The sequence below is a fragment of the Tiliqua scincoides genome, chromosome 2 (assembly GCF_035046505.1).
Source record: "Tiliqua scincoides isolate rTilSci1 chromosome 2, rTilSci1.hap2, whole genome shotgun sequence".
In the NCBI taxonomy this organism is placed as follows: Eukaryota; Metazoa; Chordata; class Lepidosauria; order Squamata; family Scincidae; genus Tiliqua; species Tiliqua scincoides.
In genome coordinates, this window is record NC_089822.1 from 176848677 (window position 1) to 176868791 (window position 20115).

Below are 20115 nucleotides of genomic sequence, written 5' to 3' on the forward strand. Positions count from 1 at the left end.
CGCACTCATGGCATTTCTGGTGCATGCGATTCTAAACAAGTCAATGCGACTACTCAGACAGAGAAGCTGTTTGACAGCATGAGTTGGGCCTAAGCTGGGCAGTTGCCACTGTCTTGCCAATTTGAGTCTTTCCATTCAAATGAAATACATGTTGATGCCAGACAGACCTGAAAGGAAAATAATTGTCTGTAGGTGGAATTAAGGCTGTTGCATTCTATCTACACACGATGGCCAAATCCTAGAAGTGTCACCTTTTTTGTGAAAAATAAAGCTAAAGATAAGGTGACCAACAGAAATCTTAGTAAGACTATTTAGTCTCCACTGGGGAATTGAAGTTTTTATTGGTTTCTTGGTTTCCCTCTCATGTCCCTTGACATTACTTGTAAGTCTAAACATAGCCCAAGAGCAGCCAAACTGCACCAGGCAAGCTCTTCACCTAGCAAAGTGAGTATGAGTTGCTTCAGAATGTGGCACTTGTAGCCTGGAACCTCCCTGCTGTCACTCAGGTCCTTGAGCATGAGGCTAACTGGCACAACCTCCTCTGACCTGGCACCCTGACCACTATCAAAGAGCTCTGTTCTCCATTAATCATTTGTCTGAACCATCCTAAGCTAGGCTATACCAACTTTCTGCATCAAGACTCCTCAGGATTGTGAATCTGTAAGAGGTCAGTCAAGGGAGGAAGGGAAGAGGGGCATCAGGTCAGAGGCACTAGGAAGTAAAAGAGAATGGCTGCCGGCAAGTAGATAGAAACTATGCCTTTCCTGGAGGATGGAGAGAGAAAGAGGGAAATTCATTTCACAGTTCTTGATGGGGAGACCCGGGTTCCTGGAATAACGGTAGTAATGTACGTTTTATGGCTTATTTGGCTCTGCTCAAAGGGAGCTTAGTGTTCACACTAAGGCAGGGATGTTCAGAAAATGATCCATGTACTACGGTATTTGCTGTGAGCACTCTGTACTCACAGCAAGAATTTCCTCAACCCTTTTCTGTTGGGCATGGCAGAAAGATCCTATCCACCTGGCAGGGAGATTTTTGCTTTGGTAAAATGACCAGATGTTCCTGAGGCTACCAATGAGGTGACATAGGGCCTTGGAATGATTTTCTTATACCTCAAACTCCAAACTGTTTTTCTTTACCAAGGCTTTGTGAAACTGCGGTTTTCATACATAATAGCTAAGGAACTCAGTCCCTTTGGCATTATCTTTTTGGGGGTGGCTTTCAGACCTCCCATCCTTATCATTTCTCTTATTTGGAAGGCAGATGGAGCTTCACTTCCTTGTGACCACCACCTATCCATGATGAAGAGAAAACAAGAAATCTTAACAGCATTTCCCTCTCTCTCCATTTTGTTCTTTGAAATTTGCAGTCTGAAAACTCCATTCCTCTTGGTCCAGAGCCAGCTCTGGACTGCAGAATCACAGTATATTATTATGTCTTATCAATGATTGGGGAGCAGGGATGTCAGAATTAAGCCCATGCATATGGAGAGAATGGCTTGTATCGCAATACCACAAACTCATTCAATGATGTCAAGGGCAGGACTGAATTCTCCACCAGGAAGGGAAATCAATCTCAGCTGAGCCACTAATTGGTGGGCTTCTGGCCTGGCCACATCTGCTGAGGGGCAAGTGCCTCATTACAGTGCATAGTTAAAAATCAAGGAAGCGGTACAATAAATCTGAATTACAGTACATCTGAGCCATAAATACAATAGAAGTATATATTTCTTTCTTCTATTAAAAATTAGTTTACAATCCTGATTCTATTCACAATTAACAATTTCATCATCACACACTACAGACAAAAAAAAAAGTTATGGTGAACACAGCTGCAACTCCACGGCAGAAGTGAGGAAGAGGGGCCAGTCAGAGAAAGGATTGAACAAGGAAGGAACAGGAGGCTTTTGCAGGCTCGTCCTAACACAACCAGTCAGAAGCAAAGATATTAATGTGTGGCAGTGGAACATCAACACCATGGGGACTCACAGACAGAAGCAGCTTGTTCAATGTAAACATCAATTTTAAAGGGACAACAGTCTCTCTCTCTCGCTCTTGTTGTATACTTAATCATTTCTTTGAAAACGTAAACATTTTGGAAGTGCCTTGACTGAGGTATTGAGGTATTCCTCAAAGGTTAAGGCTGTTACCGATGCAGGCTGTTCTGGGCCTCCTGCAGCAGGCTGTCGAAATCCATGGTCTCATATTTGCTTTTGACTGAAGCCGGGGAGGACTCTTCTGTACTGGAATCTGAGACCAGCAAAAGAAAATACAGTTTTTAAAAGAAGATGCAGTATCCCAACAAAGAACAAAAACATGCATTCCATTTTTGAAAAATTCAAACTCTTAAATAATAACAATATTTATCAGTCCAGTGCTTTCTGAGTGTGCAAAGTGCTTCAAATGAATTATCTTGTTGTTGTTGTTGTTAATAATAATAATAATAATTATTATTATTATTACAAAATTATTATTATTATTAATTATTATTATTAGTACAAAATTATTATTATTGTTATCCTTACAACAACCCTTAAGTCAGTAGTTCCCAAACTTCTTCACTTTGTTTATGTGGTTTTTCTTTTGGCTCTGTTGATTTATATTTCATTGTATATATTTTGTATATATACAATGCCTCCGCAGGGCTCTCCAAGTCTCTGAATAACAATAGTGATTGTAACCCACTTCTGGTTTTCAATCATGATTGCTATTTTTCAATCCAATGCTATTTAAATCCTATTATTATTATGCCGCTTTTCAACAAAAAAGTCTGCGGCTTGAGGAGTCCTGCAAGGGTGTTCATGGGGCTCCTGGCATCCCCTGGAGGCTTGCGCTGGCTTAGGTAAGTTAAAAAAAAATTCCTTTTGGCTGCAATCCTAACCACACTTTCCTGAGAGTAAGCCCCAATGAACAAAATAGGACTTACTTCTGAGTAGACCTGGTTAGGCTTGTGCCCTTTTTCCCCAGCAGCAGCACAAACCTGGTGATTGTATTGCTGCTATTCCCCTACCCCAAAGATGAGTTATTCCCTGGCTGGTGGGTTGCAACCCTCCAGTTTGGGAACCACGACTGTAAGGTGTTGCATGGACAATATTTCATTTAAGTTTATTTCGACTTTGTTTAAGGAATGCAGGAGCTGCATTTGCACATGTGTACATGGTGCTGGGTCCCTGCCTGGAGAGCAGTAACATGAATGCACTGATCCACAGGCCAGGAAGGCCACACTCCGATTTCAGAATTGAAGCATACTAGTATCACTTCCCTCCACCCCATTGATCTTTGGAATTCAGGGCTCCAGATTTGAACGGAGCATGTTAATTTCTTAAATGTCAGTGCAGTTCTCAAGTCTCCAAAATGGAGATGAATCTTCCCAGCCCTGAATCCTGTTGAAACAACATACTTAATTATTTTTCACCCTAGTGACTTCCCTGTTCTCCTGAGTTTGGGAAAAACAACTTTCGAAAAACAAAGGAAAGATTTCACACCTCCAATGGTCCCCACCAACCTCATGATGAAGCTCAATTTCAGAAATGATCCAGCAACCACCCAAACAGCTACCATAACATCAACAGAGTGATGGCATAAAGGCAGAATGCATCAGGGGACAAAATGGGATTTCATGTGATACCTAATACAGAATAATACAAGATGTTCATATAGGTGATATTAACATCTAATATCACTTCTTTACAGTTCTCTGGACACTTCAGCTGTCCAGACATCACATCCCCTTGATTCTTTTTAACCAGTGTTTTCTTTATAAGTATTATCACTTCATCTTTAGAAGTTGAATTGAATTGAAAAAGGAAAAAAGCAAATTTAGGAAATTTTGACTTTCTTTTATCTCAAGGTGAACAATGTCAGATTGCTATTTGGGTACATGGTACAAGCCAAGGGTACATGGGTACAAGCCGTGATGTGTATGCACAACCTCCTGATTTTAGAAATGGGCTATGTCAGAATGCCAGATGCAAGGGAGGGCAGCAGGATGAGGTCTCTTGTTATCTGGTGTGCTCCCTGGGGCATTTGGTGGGCCGCTGTGAGAATACTGGAAGCTGGACTAGATGGGCCTATGGCCTGATCCAGTGGGGCTATTCTTATGTTCTATTTCTGGAAAAGAAAAATGGTTGGAATGCAGACTTCCTTGCCATTTATGGTGAATGACCTGAGAAAGTGAGCAAAGCTGAAGTTTCCTGGTATTTTTTATCTCTCCAACCAGTCCTGAAACAATGTCAGGAACCTGCAATTGTGTAAACAAGCTATGCATGGTAAAACGTAGACATAAATCTGCTGGGCCGTAAAGGAACATGAAGGACAAATGCTCCTCACTGCCATGGGAGGACCACTACTAACACCAGCCCCAAATAAGGGTCCCTTTAGCTGAGATGGTTGCTGGCTTACCCAAGTCAGTGTATCTGGTCCAGAAGACGTGTCCAAAGCTGCCGTAGCACAGCTGGAACAAGGGCTCATTTCTTTTCCTCAGAGAGGCACCATTCTTCAGGGATAAGGCCGCGTGTTCTGAGCAGCGGTACGTGACGAAGCCATACTTATCTCCCCTGAGGAACAAATGAGAGGACAAATCTAAAAGAATGTAACTTACTGCAATAATCCAAACGTTAGTGCTTATTTCTTACAAGCATGTATTCTATTACTTAGTTTTATCCCATCCTACCTCCAGAGGAGCACAGGAACATAGGAAGCTGCCTTGTACCAAGTGAGAGCATTGATGGACCCAACTCAGTACTGTCAACACTGTCCAGCAGAGGTTCTCCAAGGTTTCAGACAGGACTCTTTCTGTGCCCTACCCAGAGGCGGTAGAGATTGAACTTGGGACCTTCTGCATGCAAAGTGTGTGTTCTGGCATTCAGCTACAGCCCTCTATAGCACACACAGCTTTCCTGCTCCCATTTTATCCTCAGAACATGGTACACTGTGAGATAGCAATGGACCCAAAGTCATCAGCTTTCTGGTGAGCCAGGTATCTGAACCTGGGTCTCCTTGGTCCTAATCCAGCCACTATACCACACTGGGCCTCTGCATCCTTTGCCTGATTTGATCAAGTACACCATGGCAGCATAGATAATTATAGAAATGTGGGTACAGGAATTCAAATTCTGCACTAGACAAAATGCTGTGACGCAAGAATATTTGCATGCCTTTGCTTATTTTGCATAATTTTTTTCTGCTTGTCCAAGCTTATGCAGGAAACTGTCACCCTAGTTTCTGAGATTTCAACAGGCACTGCCAAGGACTAGCAAGCTGATTTTTTAAAAAACAAAAGCTGTGATTCTTACTTTGCTCAATTGTGTGCCCAGTGCTGCTGTAATTACAGGATCCACAGAACTTGAATTTCAGAGTAGAGGCCAGTGTAAAGGCTGATTTGCATATTCAGAAAAGTTGTTTGATAAAGTCTTTCAAAGATATTATGACATCAGGGTGGAGATGGAGGATGTCCTCCACATCCAGATCTCCCCAGCTGTGGCAAGCAAGCATGACAGGGAAAAACAGCTTGCATTCCTCATGATATATTTATTTTCAATGAACAGGAAGCTTTTAAAAGTTATTGTTAGAACAATTGGCAGCATTCAAACACACAATATCCTGTCTTTTGATTTCTGAAGTGAGACAGGGCGCAATCCAGATGACCAGCCGATGACTGTTGCGAAAGTGCCGTAAAGTGCTTTCGCAATGATTTAAGAGAAGGGAGGCCTGCACACACTTGTGTACCAGCCTCTGGACACTGGCCCAAGCCTTGTTGGGTTGGTGCAATGGTAAGCCTCTGCTGGCTGAGCTCGGCCGGCGCAGGGTTCTGGAGGTGTGTGGGGAGGATGGGAGAGAGGTGTTTCTGGGTGGGGGGAGGGTGGGTGGTGGGTAGGCCCATGGGCAGGTGAGGGGGCGGGGCCAGGATCCAGCACTTATGTCAGATTCCATCCCCGGTCCTGGGCAGGCCTGGGCTGCTCGGATCTGTATCACCTCTTTAAGCTCTGGTTGGCCCCCCATTGGGGTTGCTGTGGCTTTACCCGGGGTAAGGGGAAGCGATTCCCCTTGCCCCAGGCTGAGTTGCTTGTGGCCCCAACCTTGCTCTGGATGTGGGGCAGGCCTGCTGGCCTGCCTGCTCCAGGGCAGGTTAGGATTGGGCTGTTCATCACAGAAAGGCTGTACCTATATACTTGTTCTACACGTGTAGATTGGATAACCCTCATGTGGGACTGCTTACACTCCACTTCAAATTTCAGGTGAGAAAGAATGTTGGTTTGAAAGCACTCACATGTCTTCCCATGTAGGCTCCCAAATTCATGGCAAAGATCTAGCTCTCAACAAAAAGAAATCAAGCGAGTTTGGCTGATGTGAATTTCTGATGTGGGAATTTTCCCATTTAAACAAATCAGTTCTTCCACATGCAGAACTTGAGGAGGCAAGCTTTACAACTTGGCAGTTGTGGATATCCTTGTTAATGCAGGGAAGAAATTCAATCAATTGCCAAATAAATATGTCATAATTGATTTGCTTTGAGGTATTGAGGATAGCTGTGGAGAGCCTGACCCACAGCTCTCTGAACTGAATGTCATTTACTGCATGTCCAGACAGATACCTGGAGCACCCAATATATTCCACTGAATGCCACACAGCAGTTTTATTTCCTCCTGACACAATTAGATGGCAGCAGAAACTAAGGGTAGTGCTACTTAGCACTAGCCGAAGGTGTGTGACTTAATGGAGGACATCCTGAGCCTTAGGCAGGCAACTGAACCAGGGTCATAGTACTCCTGCTTACTCTGGTTCTATTTTTATGCTACACTCTGTGGATTGATAGACCCTAAGATGGATGAGTGGCTGATCCTGTATGCCCTCCGGAATGACAATATTACGCATGCTCCCAGATTTCTACATCAGGAGCCCCATTATTTTATAACTGTGTGGATCTGCAGAACTTAAGACAAGCATCTTTCAAAGTACCACAGTCCTGTGGAATTAACACAAGGCAAGTATCCCGTCTCCTTAGAATTCTGAAACAAGGCACCCCTTCAGCTCCATATTACACTATAAAAACGGGCACACGCCCAGAGAGCAGAGGTCCCCAGAGTCCCATGAACAAACGGTGTCCCTGACTCCAGGGCTCCAAAGAAGAGGCCTCTCAGTCGCAAAGCGAACAAGCTAACTTCATGGCGCTTGCGTTTCCAAAAATGAGTGACTTCAAGGATGGAGGAGCAGCAGCATTGCTTTTGACCCACCTTTTGTTCCTAGTCAAAACACAACACTCGACGATCTCCCCAAACACTTCAAAACGCTTCTTCAGCTCGCTGGAGCTCATACTGCTGGAGAGGTTTCCAATGTACACGACTCGGCCTTCCCTCTGTTCAGGCATAATAACAATGGCTTAGATCCCTCCCTGTACGACTCTTTTCTGACTGCTGTCCCCACCCCTGCCTTAACAGGAGTCAGCGTGGCAGCAGGCTGTGGCATCACAAGATAGGCCCAAGGGTGCAGGGTCCACTGGGCAAACAACTCCTTGAGGAGTTTGCACCTGCTGTTTCTTCACTGCCAAGATGCAGATGAGACATCATTTACCTTTTTCACATCTTCCATTCAAAGGATGTTATTTCCCCCTTTTAAGCTTTGTTGCAAATCCGAGTGGACCCAAGGAGATGTGACGAGACTGGGCAGGGGGCATAGGATATTTGCAGTGACTTTGCTGCCAATAACTACCCCCTTCCCACCCGTGACATGCCTCCTGGCAGCCCCAATCCCTCCCTCTTGGGCCCATTACACCCCTCCCTGCACCAACTCACTGGGAACTAGGCGGTGGCTGCATGACCAGCACCACTCACTGTTTGCAGCAGCAGCCCAGTAGCATGCAAAAGTGTGTCACAGCCTGCAATGCCACAAACTATACTGTGCTGTCAGAACAGGAGTACCGGCAGCACAGGTGGGGGATAGGATTGGGCAGTAAATCTAGCAAACATTTTCTAGCAAGAAAAGGAAAGCAAGATGCCAAACAAGAACAAAGCTTGTTAGCTATGACAGCAGAAGAAAAGTTAATTGTAGGCAGCAAGTTAACAGCATTGTAAAAATTAAGAGCTTTGCAACTGCAAGGCTTAGACCAGTAGTTGCAAGTAAAGGAGCAAATGAGGGGCAATCATAACAGAGCAGACTTCCTAGCCTTCCCCTAAGAATTCTACTTGTGGTCTCCTGCTCTATTTGGAGTGCCACCAGCTTTTGTGCAGCTGCAGATGCACCAATCATCAGTGTGATGTCATAAACCCAAATCCAAATTGTAAAGCGGCAGTCAACTTCCATTCCCAACATTTGATTGCACAAAGATGGAATGGTGGGGGAAGGAGGAAAAGCACACTAGATGTTTGCATGTTTTTGAGCAGAAAGACCTCCCAGAAGAGTTCAGAGTAGCCCTGCGTACTTTCCCTTCCTACTTCAGGAACCATGTGAATAGTTCCGTTCTCCTCTATTTGTCTGATTTCAAAGATTCAGACATTCCCTAAGATCTCAGTTCCCACTGCTCTATGCAAACGGCATTGCTGAATTCCGCACTGGGATCTTCCCAGGAAAGAATGCAAGGTACTGACAGTTGCTTATGCTTTGTTTCCAATACACTTGCCTAACTTGTCCTTGCAGCAAGGGATATTGTAACAGCCACCAATGCACTGCTACTCCTTTCTGGAGCGGAAGTTGAAGCAAGGACCTGCAGGCTGCTTTGTCCCCAAATTCAAATGAGTTTCAGAAAGAGGAAGCCATCTGCTCGGCTTGGAAACCACACCGCTTCCACTTCATTCACTGCAAAACCCACATAGAGCTCATGGGGTCACTTACAATGGCTTTTTCTCTTCTCTTCTCCACCTGCCCTTGATTGCTCACAGTTCCATATTGACACTGCTTGCCATTTTCACATCTGTTGGTAAACAAGACAGCATAAGAATTGAGCCCTGAATAGATCTTGGTTAGTCTGAGTGCTAGGAATGATAAATAAGCCGAGGCATACTCCTGGTTGGCAAGGGCTGGCACATCCTTTTTAAAGGCAAACAAAGAATGCTGCAGCCCATGTCCAGAGACATTCAGAAGCATTTCCTTTCACATTATTATTTTTATACTAATGATGCACTCAATACTTTGCAAGAAAATAAGCAGATAGGTCCCTGCCCTGAGGCGCTTACAAGTCTAACAGTACAATCTTATATATATCTACTCAAAAGTAAGTTCCAATCAGTTCAGTAGGGCTTACTGCCCAAATAAATGTCCATACATCTGCAGCCTTTGCCTTCATTTTGTCATATCTACTTTGTTCAAGGGCCACCACTAGCATTAACAGGGAGCTCTTCATTATTCCAAGATTTTGCTTGGCTTGGTAAGAGAGCAGGTAATCTGCAGGAGAGTTTGAAAACTGGCCACTGTCACCCCCTGATGCTTTGTTCACCACCCCCTCTCAAGGATCCCATGTCTGTACCTGAAAGCCCATCTGCTAGCTGGAGACCTGGATCTGCAGCATGACGTCTCAGAGCCAGACCTGCTTCGGGAACAATAGTGCAAACTGGCCCTAGAGAGAGGCTTCTTGTATGGACACATCTTGGATTCCAGTGGATTTGTACAACACTCTTCCTCCTCCTCTTCATCCTCTTCATCCTCCTCCTCCTCCTCAAGCGGGGAACTAATCTCACTGCAGCTGTCCTCAAAGACAGTGTCATATTCAGGAGTCTTGCAAAAGGCAGCTTCCCCATCATCCAGAGCGCTGTCCAAGAGGCCAAAGTGTTTGGTCAAGCTGGCCCTGATCTCGTGGTCTCTCAGTTGTTTGCTGCCTTCCTTCATGGAGTTCTCCAGAGCTCCCTCCTCGCTTGTCTCCTGATAGTGCACGTCAGGCACTCTCCGCTTGTGTTGGTTTTCCATGTGGCTTAGGGGCTCCCAAGACTTCAGCACCTTCCTCTGAAGTGAGGCCTCAGGTTTCAGGACCTGACAATAGTCATGGTCACCAAAAGAGCGCGAGAACGGGCGCTTCAAGACCCCATGTTGCTCGGAGTGAGAGGGGTGGGTGCCAGCCCGACTCAGGTGTGCATACAGCTCTGTCCGCACTGGGTGCTTCTTCTGGTGCTTCCTGGAGGTTGCACCAGCGCCTATCATTGGCTGAGACTCAGAACTGATGATGGCAGTTTCCTTGGCCGAACTCTGGTGAATATCTGGCTTATACAGGTCCTCTTCTGAAGGCTTGTATGGTGGAGTAGTTGGTGGAGTGAGACCTTATCTCCCCCAAGAAAAGAACAAGATAAAACTCTTTCAGTACAGAAGCATAGTTACAAGGGGAGGCAGGCCTCTGCATTCATCATGCATGCCCACCCATCTGTTGACCCCTCAAAAGCTGTCCTGCAATTGGTCATGGGTGACTATTCCCTGCTATTGATAGCTAGCTTCCTGTCTCTGGAAGAGAGATCCAAAGCGCTTGGCAACTAGACAGATGCAAACTGCCAGTCAAACTGCCTTTTCAGACAAAGGGAAGTGTGCTTGAGGGTGCCTGGATTCCTCCAGATTCAATGGCAATGGAGTGAGTTAACATTCTGACATGATGTCTTTGGCACTACCCCACTTTCTCCAAATCGTGGGTGAACCCCTTCAAAGCAAAAATCTCTTAAAATGAACTCCAGTCTTACCTGCAGTGCCACACAGCTCTACAGTCAGCACTTGCTCAAAATTACGTTTCCCAAATGTAGAGTCCCTAAAGAGAAGAAAAGTAGGGTGGAGAGGTTACGGAAGAGCCAAGGTGAACACAGTATACTATAGACAGATGCCACCACCAATGACATTATTTTCATGGGCATCACATATGGCATTGTAATTATCTCCTGGCACAACCTCTGGGTCAATTTAGTCCTCAGAAAAACTTGGGATGAATGCAAGACATTTTTTCACTGGTTTGGCTGACTTTTTTGTTGATAAATTTAAGCTCTTTGGCATGATAATGAACCATTTTGAAAAGGTGAGACAACATGAAGAACTGTGAGGTTGTACGTGTACATGTTGCACAGGTAATCCTGGCTCCTGTGCTGCTTGGGGCCCATCTCATCTGGGGGCCTCTGGAAGACCTTAAAACATCACTGGGAGATCAAGGGTGAGTGTCTTCTCACAACAGATATTTTGGAGGCATCAAAATCAACAGCACCAGTCTGAAATAACTTCTCTGCGAATTCATCTCACGTCACTGTATGGATTAAGTTGGCCAAGAAATTTTACTATCCTTCATGTCTGCAATGCCCTTCACAATGCTTGTCACAGTAATTCCATCAGTGATGGAATTTAGCAAACCCATTTGGCAATGATTTTTTTAAAAGACATTTCCGATGACTATCCTGTTTGAGGAGTCTTTTCATTGTAAAATGTAACTATGCAAATATACTCATGAGAAGTTGAATTGTCCTCAGTTCGATTTACCTGCTCTGCCTCATTGTCTTTGAGAGTGACTTCTATCTGAAAGAAATTTCTTTGAGAAATTTCTATCTGAAATACGCAGCCATAAGTGAAATATTTTTGCTCCTACATGATGCCCTTCTTAGCACACAAGCAGTCTAGCTTTAGGTTCTTTTCTGTGACATTAGAGCAAAATGGCCAATGGTAAGAGTTTTTGCAACATCGGAGAATGACAGCTATTCTTTGCCAAACAGCGTTCAAACTCATGAGGTATACAGTATATGTTTGATAGTGTATTCTGTAAAGCAGGTATAGTATTGTAACATTTTTTTCATCCTGATACATGCCCTGGATTGTCAAACCCCACATTTCAACTTGGATTCAGATTTTAAAAGAAAGGGCAATAGAAACCATTCTTTTATTATAAATACATGCGTCTTATACAGTTAAGAATCTGCGTATGAAAAATGCAATGTAGGAATTGGCCTTCAATCCCCAATGAAGCAGAATTTCAAGAAGAGGCCCAGACATAGCAACTTCTCAAGGAGCACACTGCCAGGGTGAACCCTGCATCACAGGAAGCATTAAATCTGCCCTACAAGCCAGGCACTACACTGAGGCACACTTTGCTGCCTCCTCGGTGTACAGCACTTTTGAACCTCTTACAAATGAAGCTGTAAAAAGGTATGGTCCATATGAAGCCCTGGGATTGACCAATTGAATTGACAGACTAGGATGCTACAGTATGTAATGATGGCAATCTGTAGTGACAGAGCTCCTTCTTCAAAGGTGTCTGTACGGGCTCCTACGCCGATTCAGTGAAATGGATCTTGTGCTGCTGTTTGCAAAACACCAATGAAATGAATACTTGGTCCCAGACAAGTAATGTTGGAGGTTAGATTAGGTTAACAGTGCTGTGGCTTTCCAGGAGTGGCATTTGCCAGACTTTCTGGGCACCTGAAACTTCAGGCTACTATCCTCTGATAAGCTAATAAACTGAAACTAAATCCTGAAAAGTTCTCCTGATCTAAAAATCCTCAGTGCAGGCACTTGAGCCATCTACCCCCTTTGAATGGGGCTGCGCTCCCTTTACAGAAACAGTGCGCAGCTTAGGAGTTCTCCTGGATTCTCAGTTCTCCCTGGAAAATCAGGCAGCAGTGGCCAGAAGTGCATTCACCTAGCTTAAGCTGCTGCACCAACTGAAACCTTACTTGAGTTGTTTAGACCTGGCTGTGGTGATCAATGCTTTAGTAACCTAAAGACTGGACTACTGCAATGCGCTGTATGTGGGACTACCAGCGAAAACAGTTCGGAAACTGCTATTAGCACAGAATGCGGCAGTCCAAGTGGTTATGGGGGCCAGACGTTTTGACTTGGCTAGACCACTGCTTCAGCAGCTACACTAGCGGCCCATATGCTTCTGGTCACAATACAAGGTGCTCATTCTAGCCTTTAACGCCCTCCATGACCTGGATCCAGGCAACCCGAAAGACCGCCTCCTTCCATACATTCCAGCCCACCCTCTCAGGTCAGCTGAAGGGGCTCTTCTACAAGTACTGCCTTTGTCCCAAGTGAGAGGGGTGGCAGCTTGGGGGGAAACCTTCTCTGTGGTGGCACCACAACTATGGAATGCTGTCCTGAGGGAACTGAGAACAACTTCCTCTCTCATGGCTTTTCAGCAAAGACTCAAAACATATCTGTTTTGCCAGACATTTGGTTGCTGAGTGGATTTTTCCCTCTGTTTTTCTGATAATACTGCGATGATTTGACTGCCTCCCGGGACTCATTGGTTCCCCTTTGGCTCAACGAGTTCTTTCCTCTTTTTCCCTTACATTTTTTACCCTGTTTTGATATTGTTTTTCACCATGCAATGTTAAAATTAACGTTTTAATGCCTTGTTTGATTTTTTTTACTTGCTGTGATACTTTGTACTTGAGTATAAAGCTTTGTAAGCCGCCTTGGGCATTTTGCTTCGGCATGAGAAGGACAGGGTATACATTTCTTAAATAAATAAAAATAAAATAAATAATAGGATGGATGGATTTATGCATGTATGCATGCATGCTCCACCTTTCCTATGCAAATGCCCAAGGTGGCTATTACTCTATTACAAGGCAGCTATTATGCTGTTACATAGTGGTTCCTATGCAAATAGCTCAAGGCAGCTATTATGCTATTACAAGGCAGTTTGTATTGGCATTGTTTGGTATTACACTTACGTTTGTGCCAAGGGCAGTGATAGACACCTAGGTGCTCCTGAAAGAAAGCAAACAGAGAAAAGCAGAATGACTCAATGAAGTATAAACATGCTCTTCAAATGGGCTAGGGTGCATATTACAGAGGAGGCATAGTAGGGCCAAGTCAGCTGAAGATCTGCAATCCCAGTGTCTTTGTTCTTTTACCCTTAGAAGCAGTGGAGTAGTGCAGCACAGTCCTGGCAGTGAGGGATCCCCTTGTGCTGCTTCCTAATGTACATCTGCCAAAGCTATGATCAGCTGCAAATGTGGGAGCAGAAACAGGGACCTGTATTATATCTGCTTGTTTCCCCTCTGTGGGTAACAACAGCTGAGAACTGATTTACAACAAAGAAACAGAAGGGTTAGCCCTACTCACCCACAGCCCAATTCCCCTAGCTGCTTGTTAAGAGGGAAAGACGTGAAGGCACCTGATCATGGCTCTGCCTTATCACACTGCAGCACAAGAAGTTGGTAGCTCTGAATTCTAGACTCTCCTCTGCTGTACCATCAGTTTGCGGATCTGGCCTTTAAAGGCATTTTTAACTCCCTTCTGCCTTGTCACCCTTTGGTCCAGCTAGTGCCCTCTTTTGTCACAACTTTTGCTACCCCTCTTTTCCCCTCGATACATGGCATAGTTAGATAGATGGCATAGTTTATGGATGAGACTGATGCAAGGCAAGACTTCCCTTTCTTGTCCTCAGTTTTCCATCTGTTAAAACTGGGTGATATGGGGCCCATATAAATCCATTATTGTCTGCTGGGATTACTTTCCTGGAAACTCCAGCAGATAATGCATTTGTGGATGGCAAATCATTAGTTTTATGAGACCAATGGGGTTAAGGGGAGGTGCCAGAAGGAGACCTGCTGTTAACTAATCTGCTAGCAGAAGACTCTCAGGCTGGCTGCAGAAAACCCTCAGGATGGCAGCAGAAATGCTCAGGACGCAGTGAAGACCTTCAAAATGGCACCACTAGTAGCACAGAGCACTTTAAAATGGCTATGGGGAACTTCAAAATGGCACAGATAGCTTCTTTGTTGGCATTTTGAAGATTCCCAAGGCCATTTCAAAGGTCTCCTTGCTACTTGCAGGTACCATTTTGAAGGTCTCCATTGCATTCTGAAGGTCTCTGCTGGCCCACAAATAGCATCAGGGTGGCCGCAAATGCTGGGGAGAACTTAATAGCCAAGACACAGACTGTGAATCATGAGAAATAGGTGACAATTCTGCTCCTCATGGATAAGTGAACCAACAGACAGCAAATCCGCGAATAGAGAGAACTAACTGTATAACATCATGCTCATATCTAAAAAGGAGGTTAGGGTAGCTCATGCCAACCATCTGGCTTTACATCCCCCAGTCCTGCCCAGTGTGGGGACACTGGCAACACTGTGGTTCTCTTCTCCTCCATACCTGTTTGGTGCAAGAGGGGGCAGCACTGGTTCTCATTTGTCTCACACGCTTCACTCTCCCTGGAGCTCTCTGGCGAGGGGGTCTGCAACTCCATGGGGAGGCTCTGGCACCCACTGTCCACTTCATCCACACCACTCACTTCTATCTCGGCTGCTGGTGCTTCTGTATCAAAGTTCTGCAAAGCTGGGCATGGGGTGGTCTCTGTGGAGGCAAATTTGTTGCCTACTGCCTCTGGGAACACAGCAGGGTCTGGTGGAGACTCATCAAGGAATGACAGCCAGAGACTGAGTTCAGGGTTGAGTCTCTTGGAGCGCCGCACAGCGTAAATAGAGCTTTCCTGTTTACGACCTACTTTTGTAGAGGGTAGTTGGGCTGGGAGAGTCACCTGCTTGGCACCGTCTTCTTCTGTGGAGCTGCTAGTCTCTTTCTTTGCCTCGGGCTCTGATTTTGGACACTGTCTCAGCTCAGTTTTCACAGGTTGTGGCATTTTGACTGTGCACTTGCACACCTCTGGGGACCCCGTGGTCTCGAGTGGTGGTGCTCTGGGGGATTTGGAAGAGTGTGACATGGTCAAGGAGGCATACACAGGCTTGGCCAACCGGTATGGCTTACTCACATCACATGGGAGGTCTCTGGCTAGTAACTCCTTCAGGATGGAGAAATCGGAAGAAGGGGCTCTGGGTGGCTTGCAGCCCGCAGAGGTATGCCAAGAGCGGGATGGACAACTCTGCTTGCCATAGAGGGGAGTCCTCTGCAAGGGGCAATCTGGCTTTGCTCTTTTAGAGGGGCTGTGAAAATGCTGGTGTTTCACCTCTGCAAGGTCTGTGGGAGGCAACTTTCTTGGGGGAAGGCAGTAGGTGTGCATGTAGCGAATGAGCTCCACAGCAGCATGTAGCTCCTTCCCACCTATGCTTTCCTCTGAAGAGGAGGGGGGCGTTGCTGCAAGATGACTGTAATTCAGCAAGTCTTCACTTGAATCACTGTCCTCTCCATTGTGAGCACAATGTCTCTGGGGCTCAGTACCTCTACTACTGCTGCCACAGCACTCGTCTGGTGGCCAGCTGGCTTTTGTGTGTGGGCAGTGGGTGGCAGTGGTGGAGGTGAGGTGCTTATGAAGCTCAGTGCAGCTCCGACTCTGAGTTTGGAGGAAGCTCGACTTTCTATCCCGGACACCGTCCACCTTCAGAAGCAGAGAGGAAAGGGTTTCAGGCTAGAAGAGTGACACTTTTCAAATGCAAATAAAGAAACCCCATGTTCACACAGTCACTGTATTTGCTGGGGAAGTTAAGAGTATTCCAGTAAGGAACTGCAGAGTTAACTAGAAAGTTTTACACATTTCATAGTAGCCCCAGAAACTGATTTGTTGTTGGATGTTTATCTGTGCAGACAAAGAATCTCATGGCCCTGGGTTTTATGAAAATCCATGTCAGCCATGACAAAATGCATCCATTATAACCCAACAAGGGGGGAATGACACAGCCTTCTATACAATTACCCTTGTGATTTATCAGTGGTGCCTGAAGGACACAAGGATCTGACTTTAATTCCAGTGCAATTGATTTATGATAATTAAAACCCAAATATTTGCAAAATTAGCACAACTAAGGTAATATGCCTCCCCCCCCCAGAGAACTTGTAAAACCTGATCTTCTGTTTCTAGCAGACAAAATAAAGAGCCTTGAATTCCAAGCCATCACATGGTACGTGCTCTCATTTCCCGTCCATTCAGGGTAAATTTCAGCCAGTATTCTGGTACCAAGCTTTCACAATATTTTCTCACACAATGCAAATGGAAGTTGCAGATGAAATGCAAGCCTCTCTCCAGCCAGTGATTCAATTGCTACTGAAACTGCTTTGTGTACATAGCTGAGCACTGTCACGGGCACCTGCTAGAGGATGTTTGTAACCCCACTGATAATGAGGGGTTTACCTTACAACCAAGGGCAAGGATGTTCTGACCTGGAATCAGGAAAGAGATGGGACCATTACCCATCTCTTTATGAATTTCTGTTGTCGCTCATCATGGGCCCAGTTCCACAGCACACAAAGGCAATGCCGTACATTCACGTACTTCAGTTACTTTCTTTGACACCCTCCCTACCGGCCCGTGCACAAATGATGGAATACCAAGAGCCATGCTGCCCAAGTCACTGTTTTCATTGTTCGGTTCCAATCCACCAGCCGCAGGGGAAGAAGCAATGAAAGAAGTGTCTTGATGCAGAAGGAAAGCTCCTTCGGGGAAATTTTCCCTTTGGAAAATTTAAAAATGGAAGATGTGCATACAAGGGCACATACTGCAAAAGGGGAAGATGGAAGGGAATTCCTCTCTACATGGAAGAGAATTCTTGGAGGGTATGAGTTGGCAGGGGTGGGGTGTCAGCTTGCTTGTACTTTGCCATTTCCCCCCCCCCTTTTAAAGGGTTAGCTTGATAGTGCAATAAGTACACTACAGACAGTACCGTGGAAAGTGATCATCTTGGAAAGAAAGTTCAAAAACATATTTAAAATAACTCCAAATTTGTCGAAATGTCGTAGTGTGATAAGGAATATGCTGCCTTACAATTATGTCTCACACATTATCCAATAGCTGCTGTTCAAGCATGCACACACAACAATCTGACCAGCAATGGAGGTGCAGGCTGGAGGAAGAATTGCATTTAACCAGCAAGCCTCCACAACTAAAGCAGTGTAGGGAGCACTCATACTTTGGTATAAGAATCCATCTGTGCAGAGCCTGAGGAAAACAGTACAAGTTGGGCGGACATTTAAATTGTTTCAGCCCCTGCCCATCTGTTGAGTATATGGTTGGCAACCTTCAGTCTCGAAAGTCTATGGTATAAGCCTACAGCACCTGGTATTCCCAAGCAGTCTCCCATCCAAGTACTAACCAGGCCTGACCCTGCTTAGCTTCCAAGATCAGACAAGATCAGGCATGTGCAGGGTAACAGTTACTGCATTCCAAAACAGAAGAAACTTGGATGGATGAGATGTATGGCTTCATTCCCTCAGTGCACGGGAAAAGGGATCCAGCAAAGATCTGGTGGGAGGGGGTGGTGGGAGCAAGGGCAAAGTGTGGGGAGCTGGGAATTGGACATCAGATGGAAAGGAACATCTGTACATTTTGAAAAGCTCCTTTCAAGAACTGGAGCAAGTGGATTTTTCACACCACCTGCATCATATTTCTTTCCAGCAGGTGTCTGTGACAAACAACATAATTTCTCTTCCAGAAATCTTCTCTTTCTTCCAGTTAGTATGGAAGGGTCAATGTCTCTCTTATTTTTCACCTTGCTTTTCCCATGTCATTTAAGTCAACTTGTCTAATGTGCTGCAAAATTTCTATTATCCAAGTGGAAAATCTTTAATGGCATCTTGTGTGGATTTCAGGGGATTAGTTTAAATGACTGGACTGCTTCTGCAACTTAACACGGAGGTCTAGTCAATTCAATCAGCTGTAAGTCAGTTCCACCCTAATTTGGGTCAGGAATGAGAGTGGGAAAGATCTCGATGAAGTCTAAATCGGAAAGGGAGTCTGATGCAAATAGGAAACAGTTTGGACATTGTGGGGAGGCTGTGGGAGGGGGTAGATCTGACTGTGATGGTGCACACCTGACCCTATCCCCATTTTCACAAGCCTCACACCCCCTTTGTCTCCTGGGACTTGTGCCTGGTCTGAGGACACCCACCATGGAGCAGAAGGCTTATAGAGGGGAAAAGATCCCCCTCCCTTATGGATACAATGCCAGTCTTTTTGGTGCGGCTGCACCAGTGGAGGAGGGGAATAGGATTGCGTTCTAAATCACCCCTGATATCACTGCTCTTCTGGCTGCCATTAGTTTAAACAGCTCTGATGTCATGCAGAGCCCAGCCAGCTTTGGCCTAGGCTGCTGGAATGGGAGTGGGATTCCAAACTCCACAAACATTCTGTGTGAAATCTTTAGCAAAGTATCAACATTCTTAAATGGTTTTGCTTTCTTGGCGCAAGTCAATTAAGAGCCCAATCCTATCCAACTTTCCAGCACTGATGCAGCCATGCCGATGTGGTGTGCGCTGCATGCAGCAGTGGGCAGGAAGTTCCAGGATTGAGCCGTGACATCAGAGCCCTTCAAGGGCTCTGAAAACAGATAACTCTAGTTGGCCCAAGTCCACTATGTCCGATGAAGAGACAAATCATGTTTGGGCTTACAGCTACTTTAAAATAAGTTAATTAGTGTGCCACCTTCAATACAATCATGATTTTTTTCACAACTGATCTTAGTCCCTGTGTATTCCACCTAAAAACCTCTTTAGATGATACAGATGGAATTGATCTGGCATTTCCTGTGAAGTTCTGATTGTACTTTTCACGGTTAAAATGGCATATGGGCTTTAACAAAACAACCTGGATTTGACTTTCTGTAAATACAGTTCACTGTGGTATTTTAAGGAAGGGTCGAGATGAGCAATACCTTTATGCAGGGTCGTTGGGGTCTAGATTTAGGAGCTCCTTGTCGCAATACGCTCCCCTCTCTTTGAACCTCATAGCTTGGAGGCACATTGGATGGAGAAAGAAGCAACTTCTTCAGCTGGAAAGAGAAGCAGTGAAAGAAAGAGTCGGAATTCCTACATAAAATAATAGCAACTTCTGCTTAAATTCTCCTAGGTTTCACTTATCGCATGATAAGCAGTTGACCTGGAGAGCCAAACTAAAACACCACAATGTCAAGAGAGCTGTTTTTGTTGACCAGACAAGAGCCACAAGGTCAATATTTCTCCCACATGAATTTTTGACAGTCATCTCACTGTGAAAATTCACATGAAACATGATTGTGGGAAGGCTCCAACACATCCTGGGATCAGGAATGTGTGGTCATTAGAACCAGGAGAGGCATAGTCTACCTGACCCTTGCTGCCCTCCCCAAAAAGGACCTGCCCAGTTAAAAAGCTCCAGAGGCCTTCTGAGGGCCAGAGAGGACATGTGCGGCCTCTTTGGCCCTTGGAAGGACTTTTAAAGGTACTTCTGTTTTATTTTTAAAGTACCTTTAAAGGCTCTCTGGAGGCCTTAAAAGGCCTTCGAAGGGCTGTAGAG

The 20115-nt window shown here is 45.2% G+C and overlaps 1 protein-coding gene across 1 annotated transcript in view; it reads right to left on the reverse strand.

Moving 5' to 3' along the window:
* Window positions 1-1709: 1709 nt before the first annotated feature.
* Window positions 1710-20115, reverse strand: part of PPARGC1B (PPARG coactivator 1 beta) — a 136823-nt gene continuing 118417 nt past the window's right edge. The window contains exons 4-12 of the mRNA XM_066613880.1: window positions 19496-19612; window positions 15051-16230; window positions 13622-13658; window positions 10649-10713; window positions 9457-10240; window positions 8826-8904; window positions 7232-7353; window positions 4401-4555; window positions 1710-2249 (exon numbers count right to left, since the gene is read on the reverse strand). Of these exons, the coding sequence (XP_066469977.1) occupies window positions 2146-2249; window positions 4401-4555; window positions 7232-7353; window positions 8826-8904; window positions 9457-10240; window positions 10649-10713; window positions 13622-13658; window positions 15051-16230; window positions 19496-19612 (2643 nt within the window). The 3' untranslated portion in view covers window positions 1710-2145. The remainder of the gene's footprint in view (window positions 2250-4400; window positions 4556-7231; window positions 7354-8825; window positions 8905-9456; window positions 10241-10648; window positions 10714-13621; window positions 13659-15050; window positions 16231-19495; window positions 19613-20115) is intronic.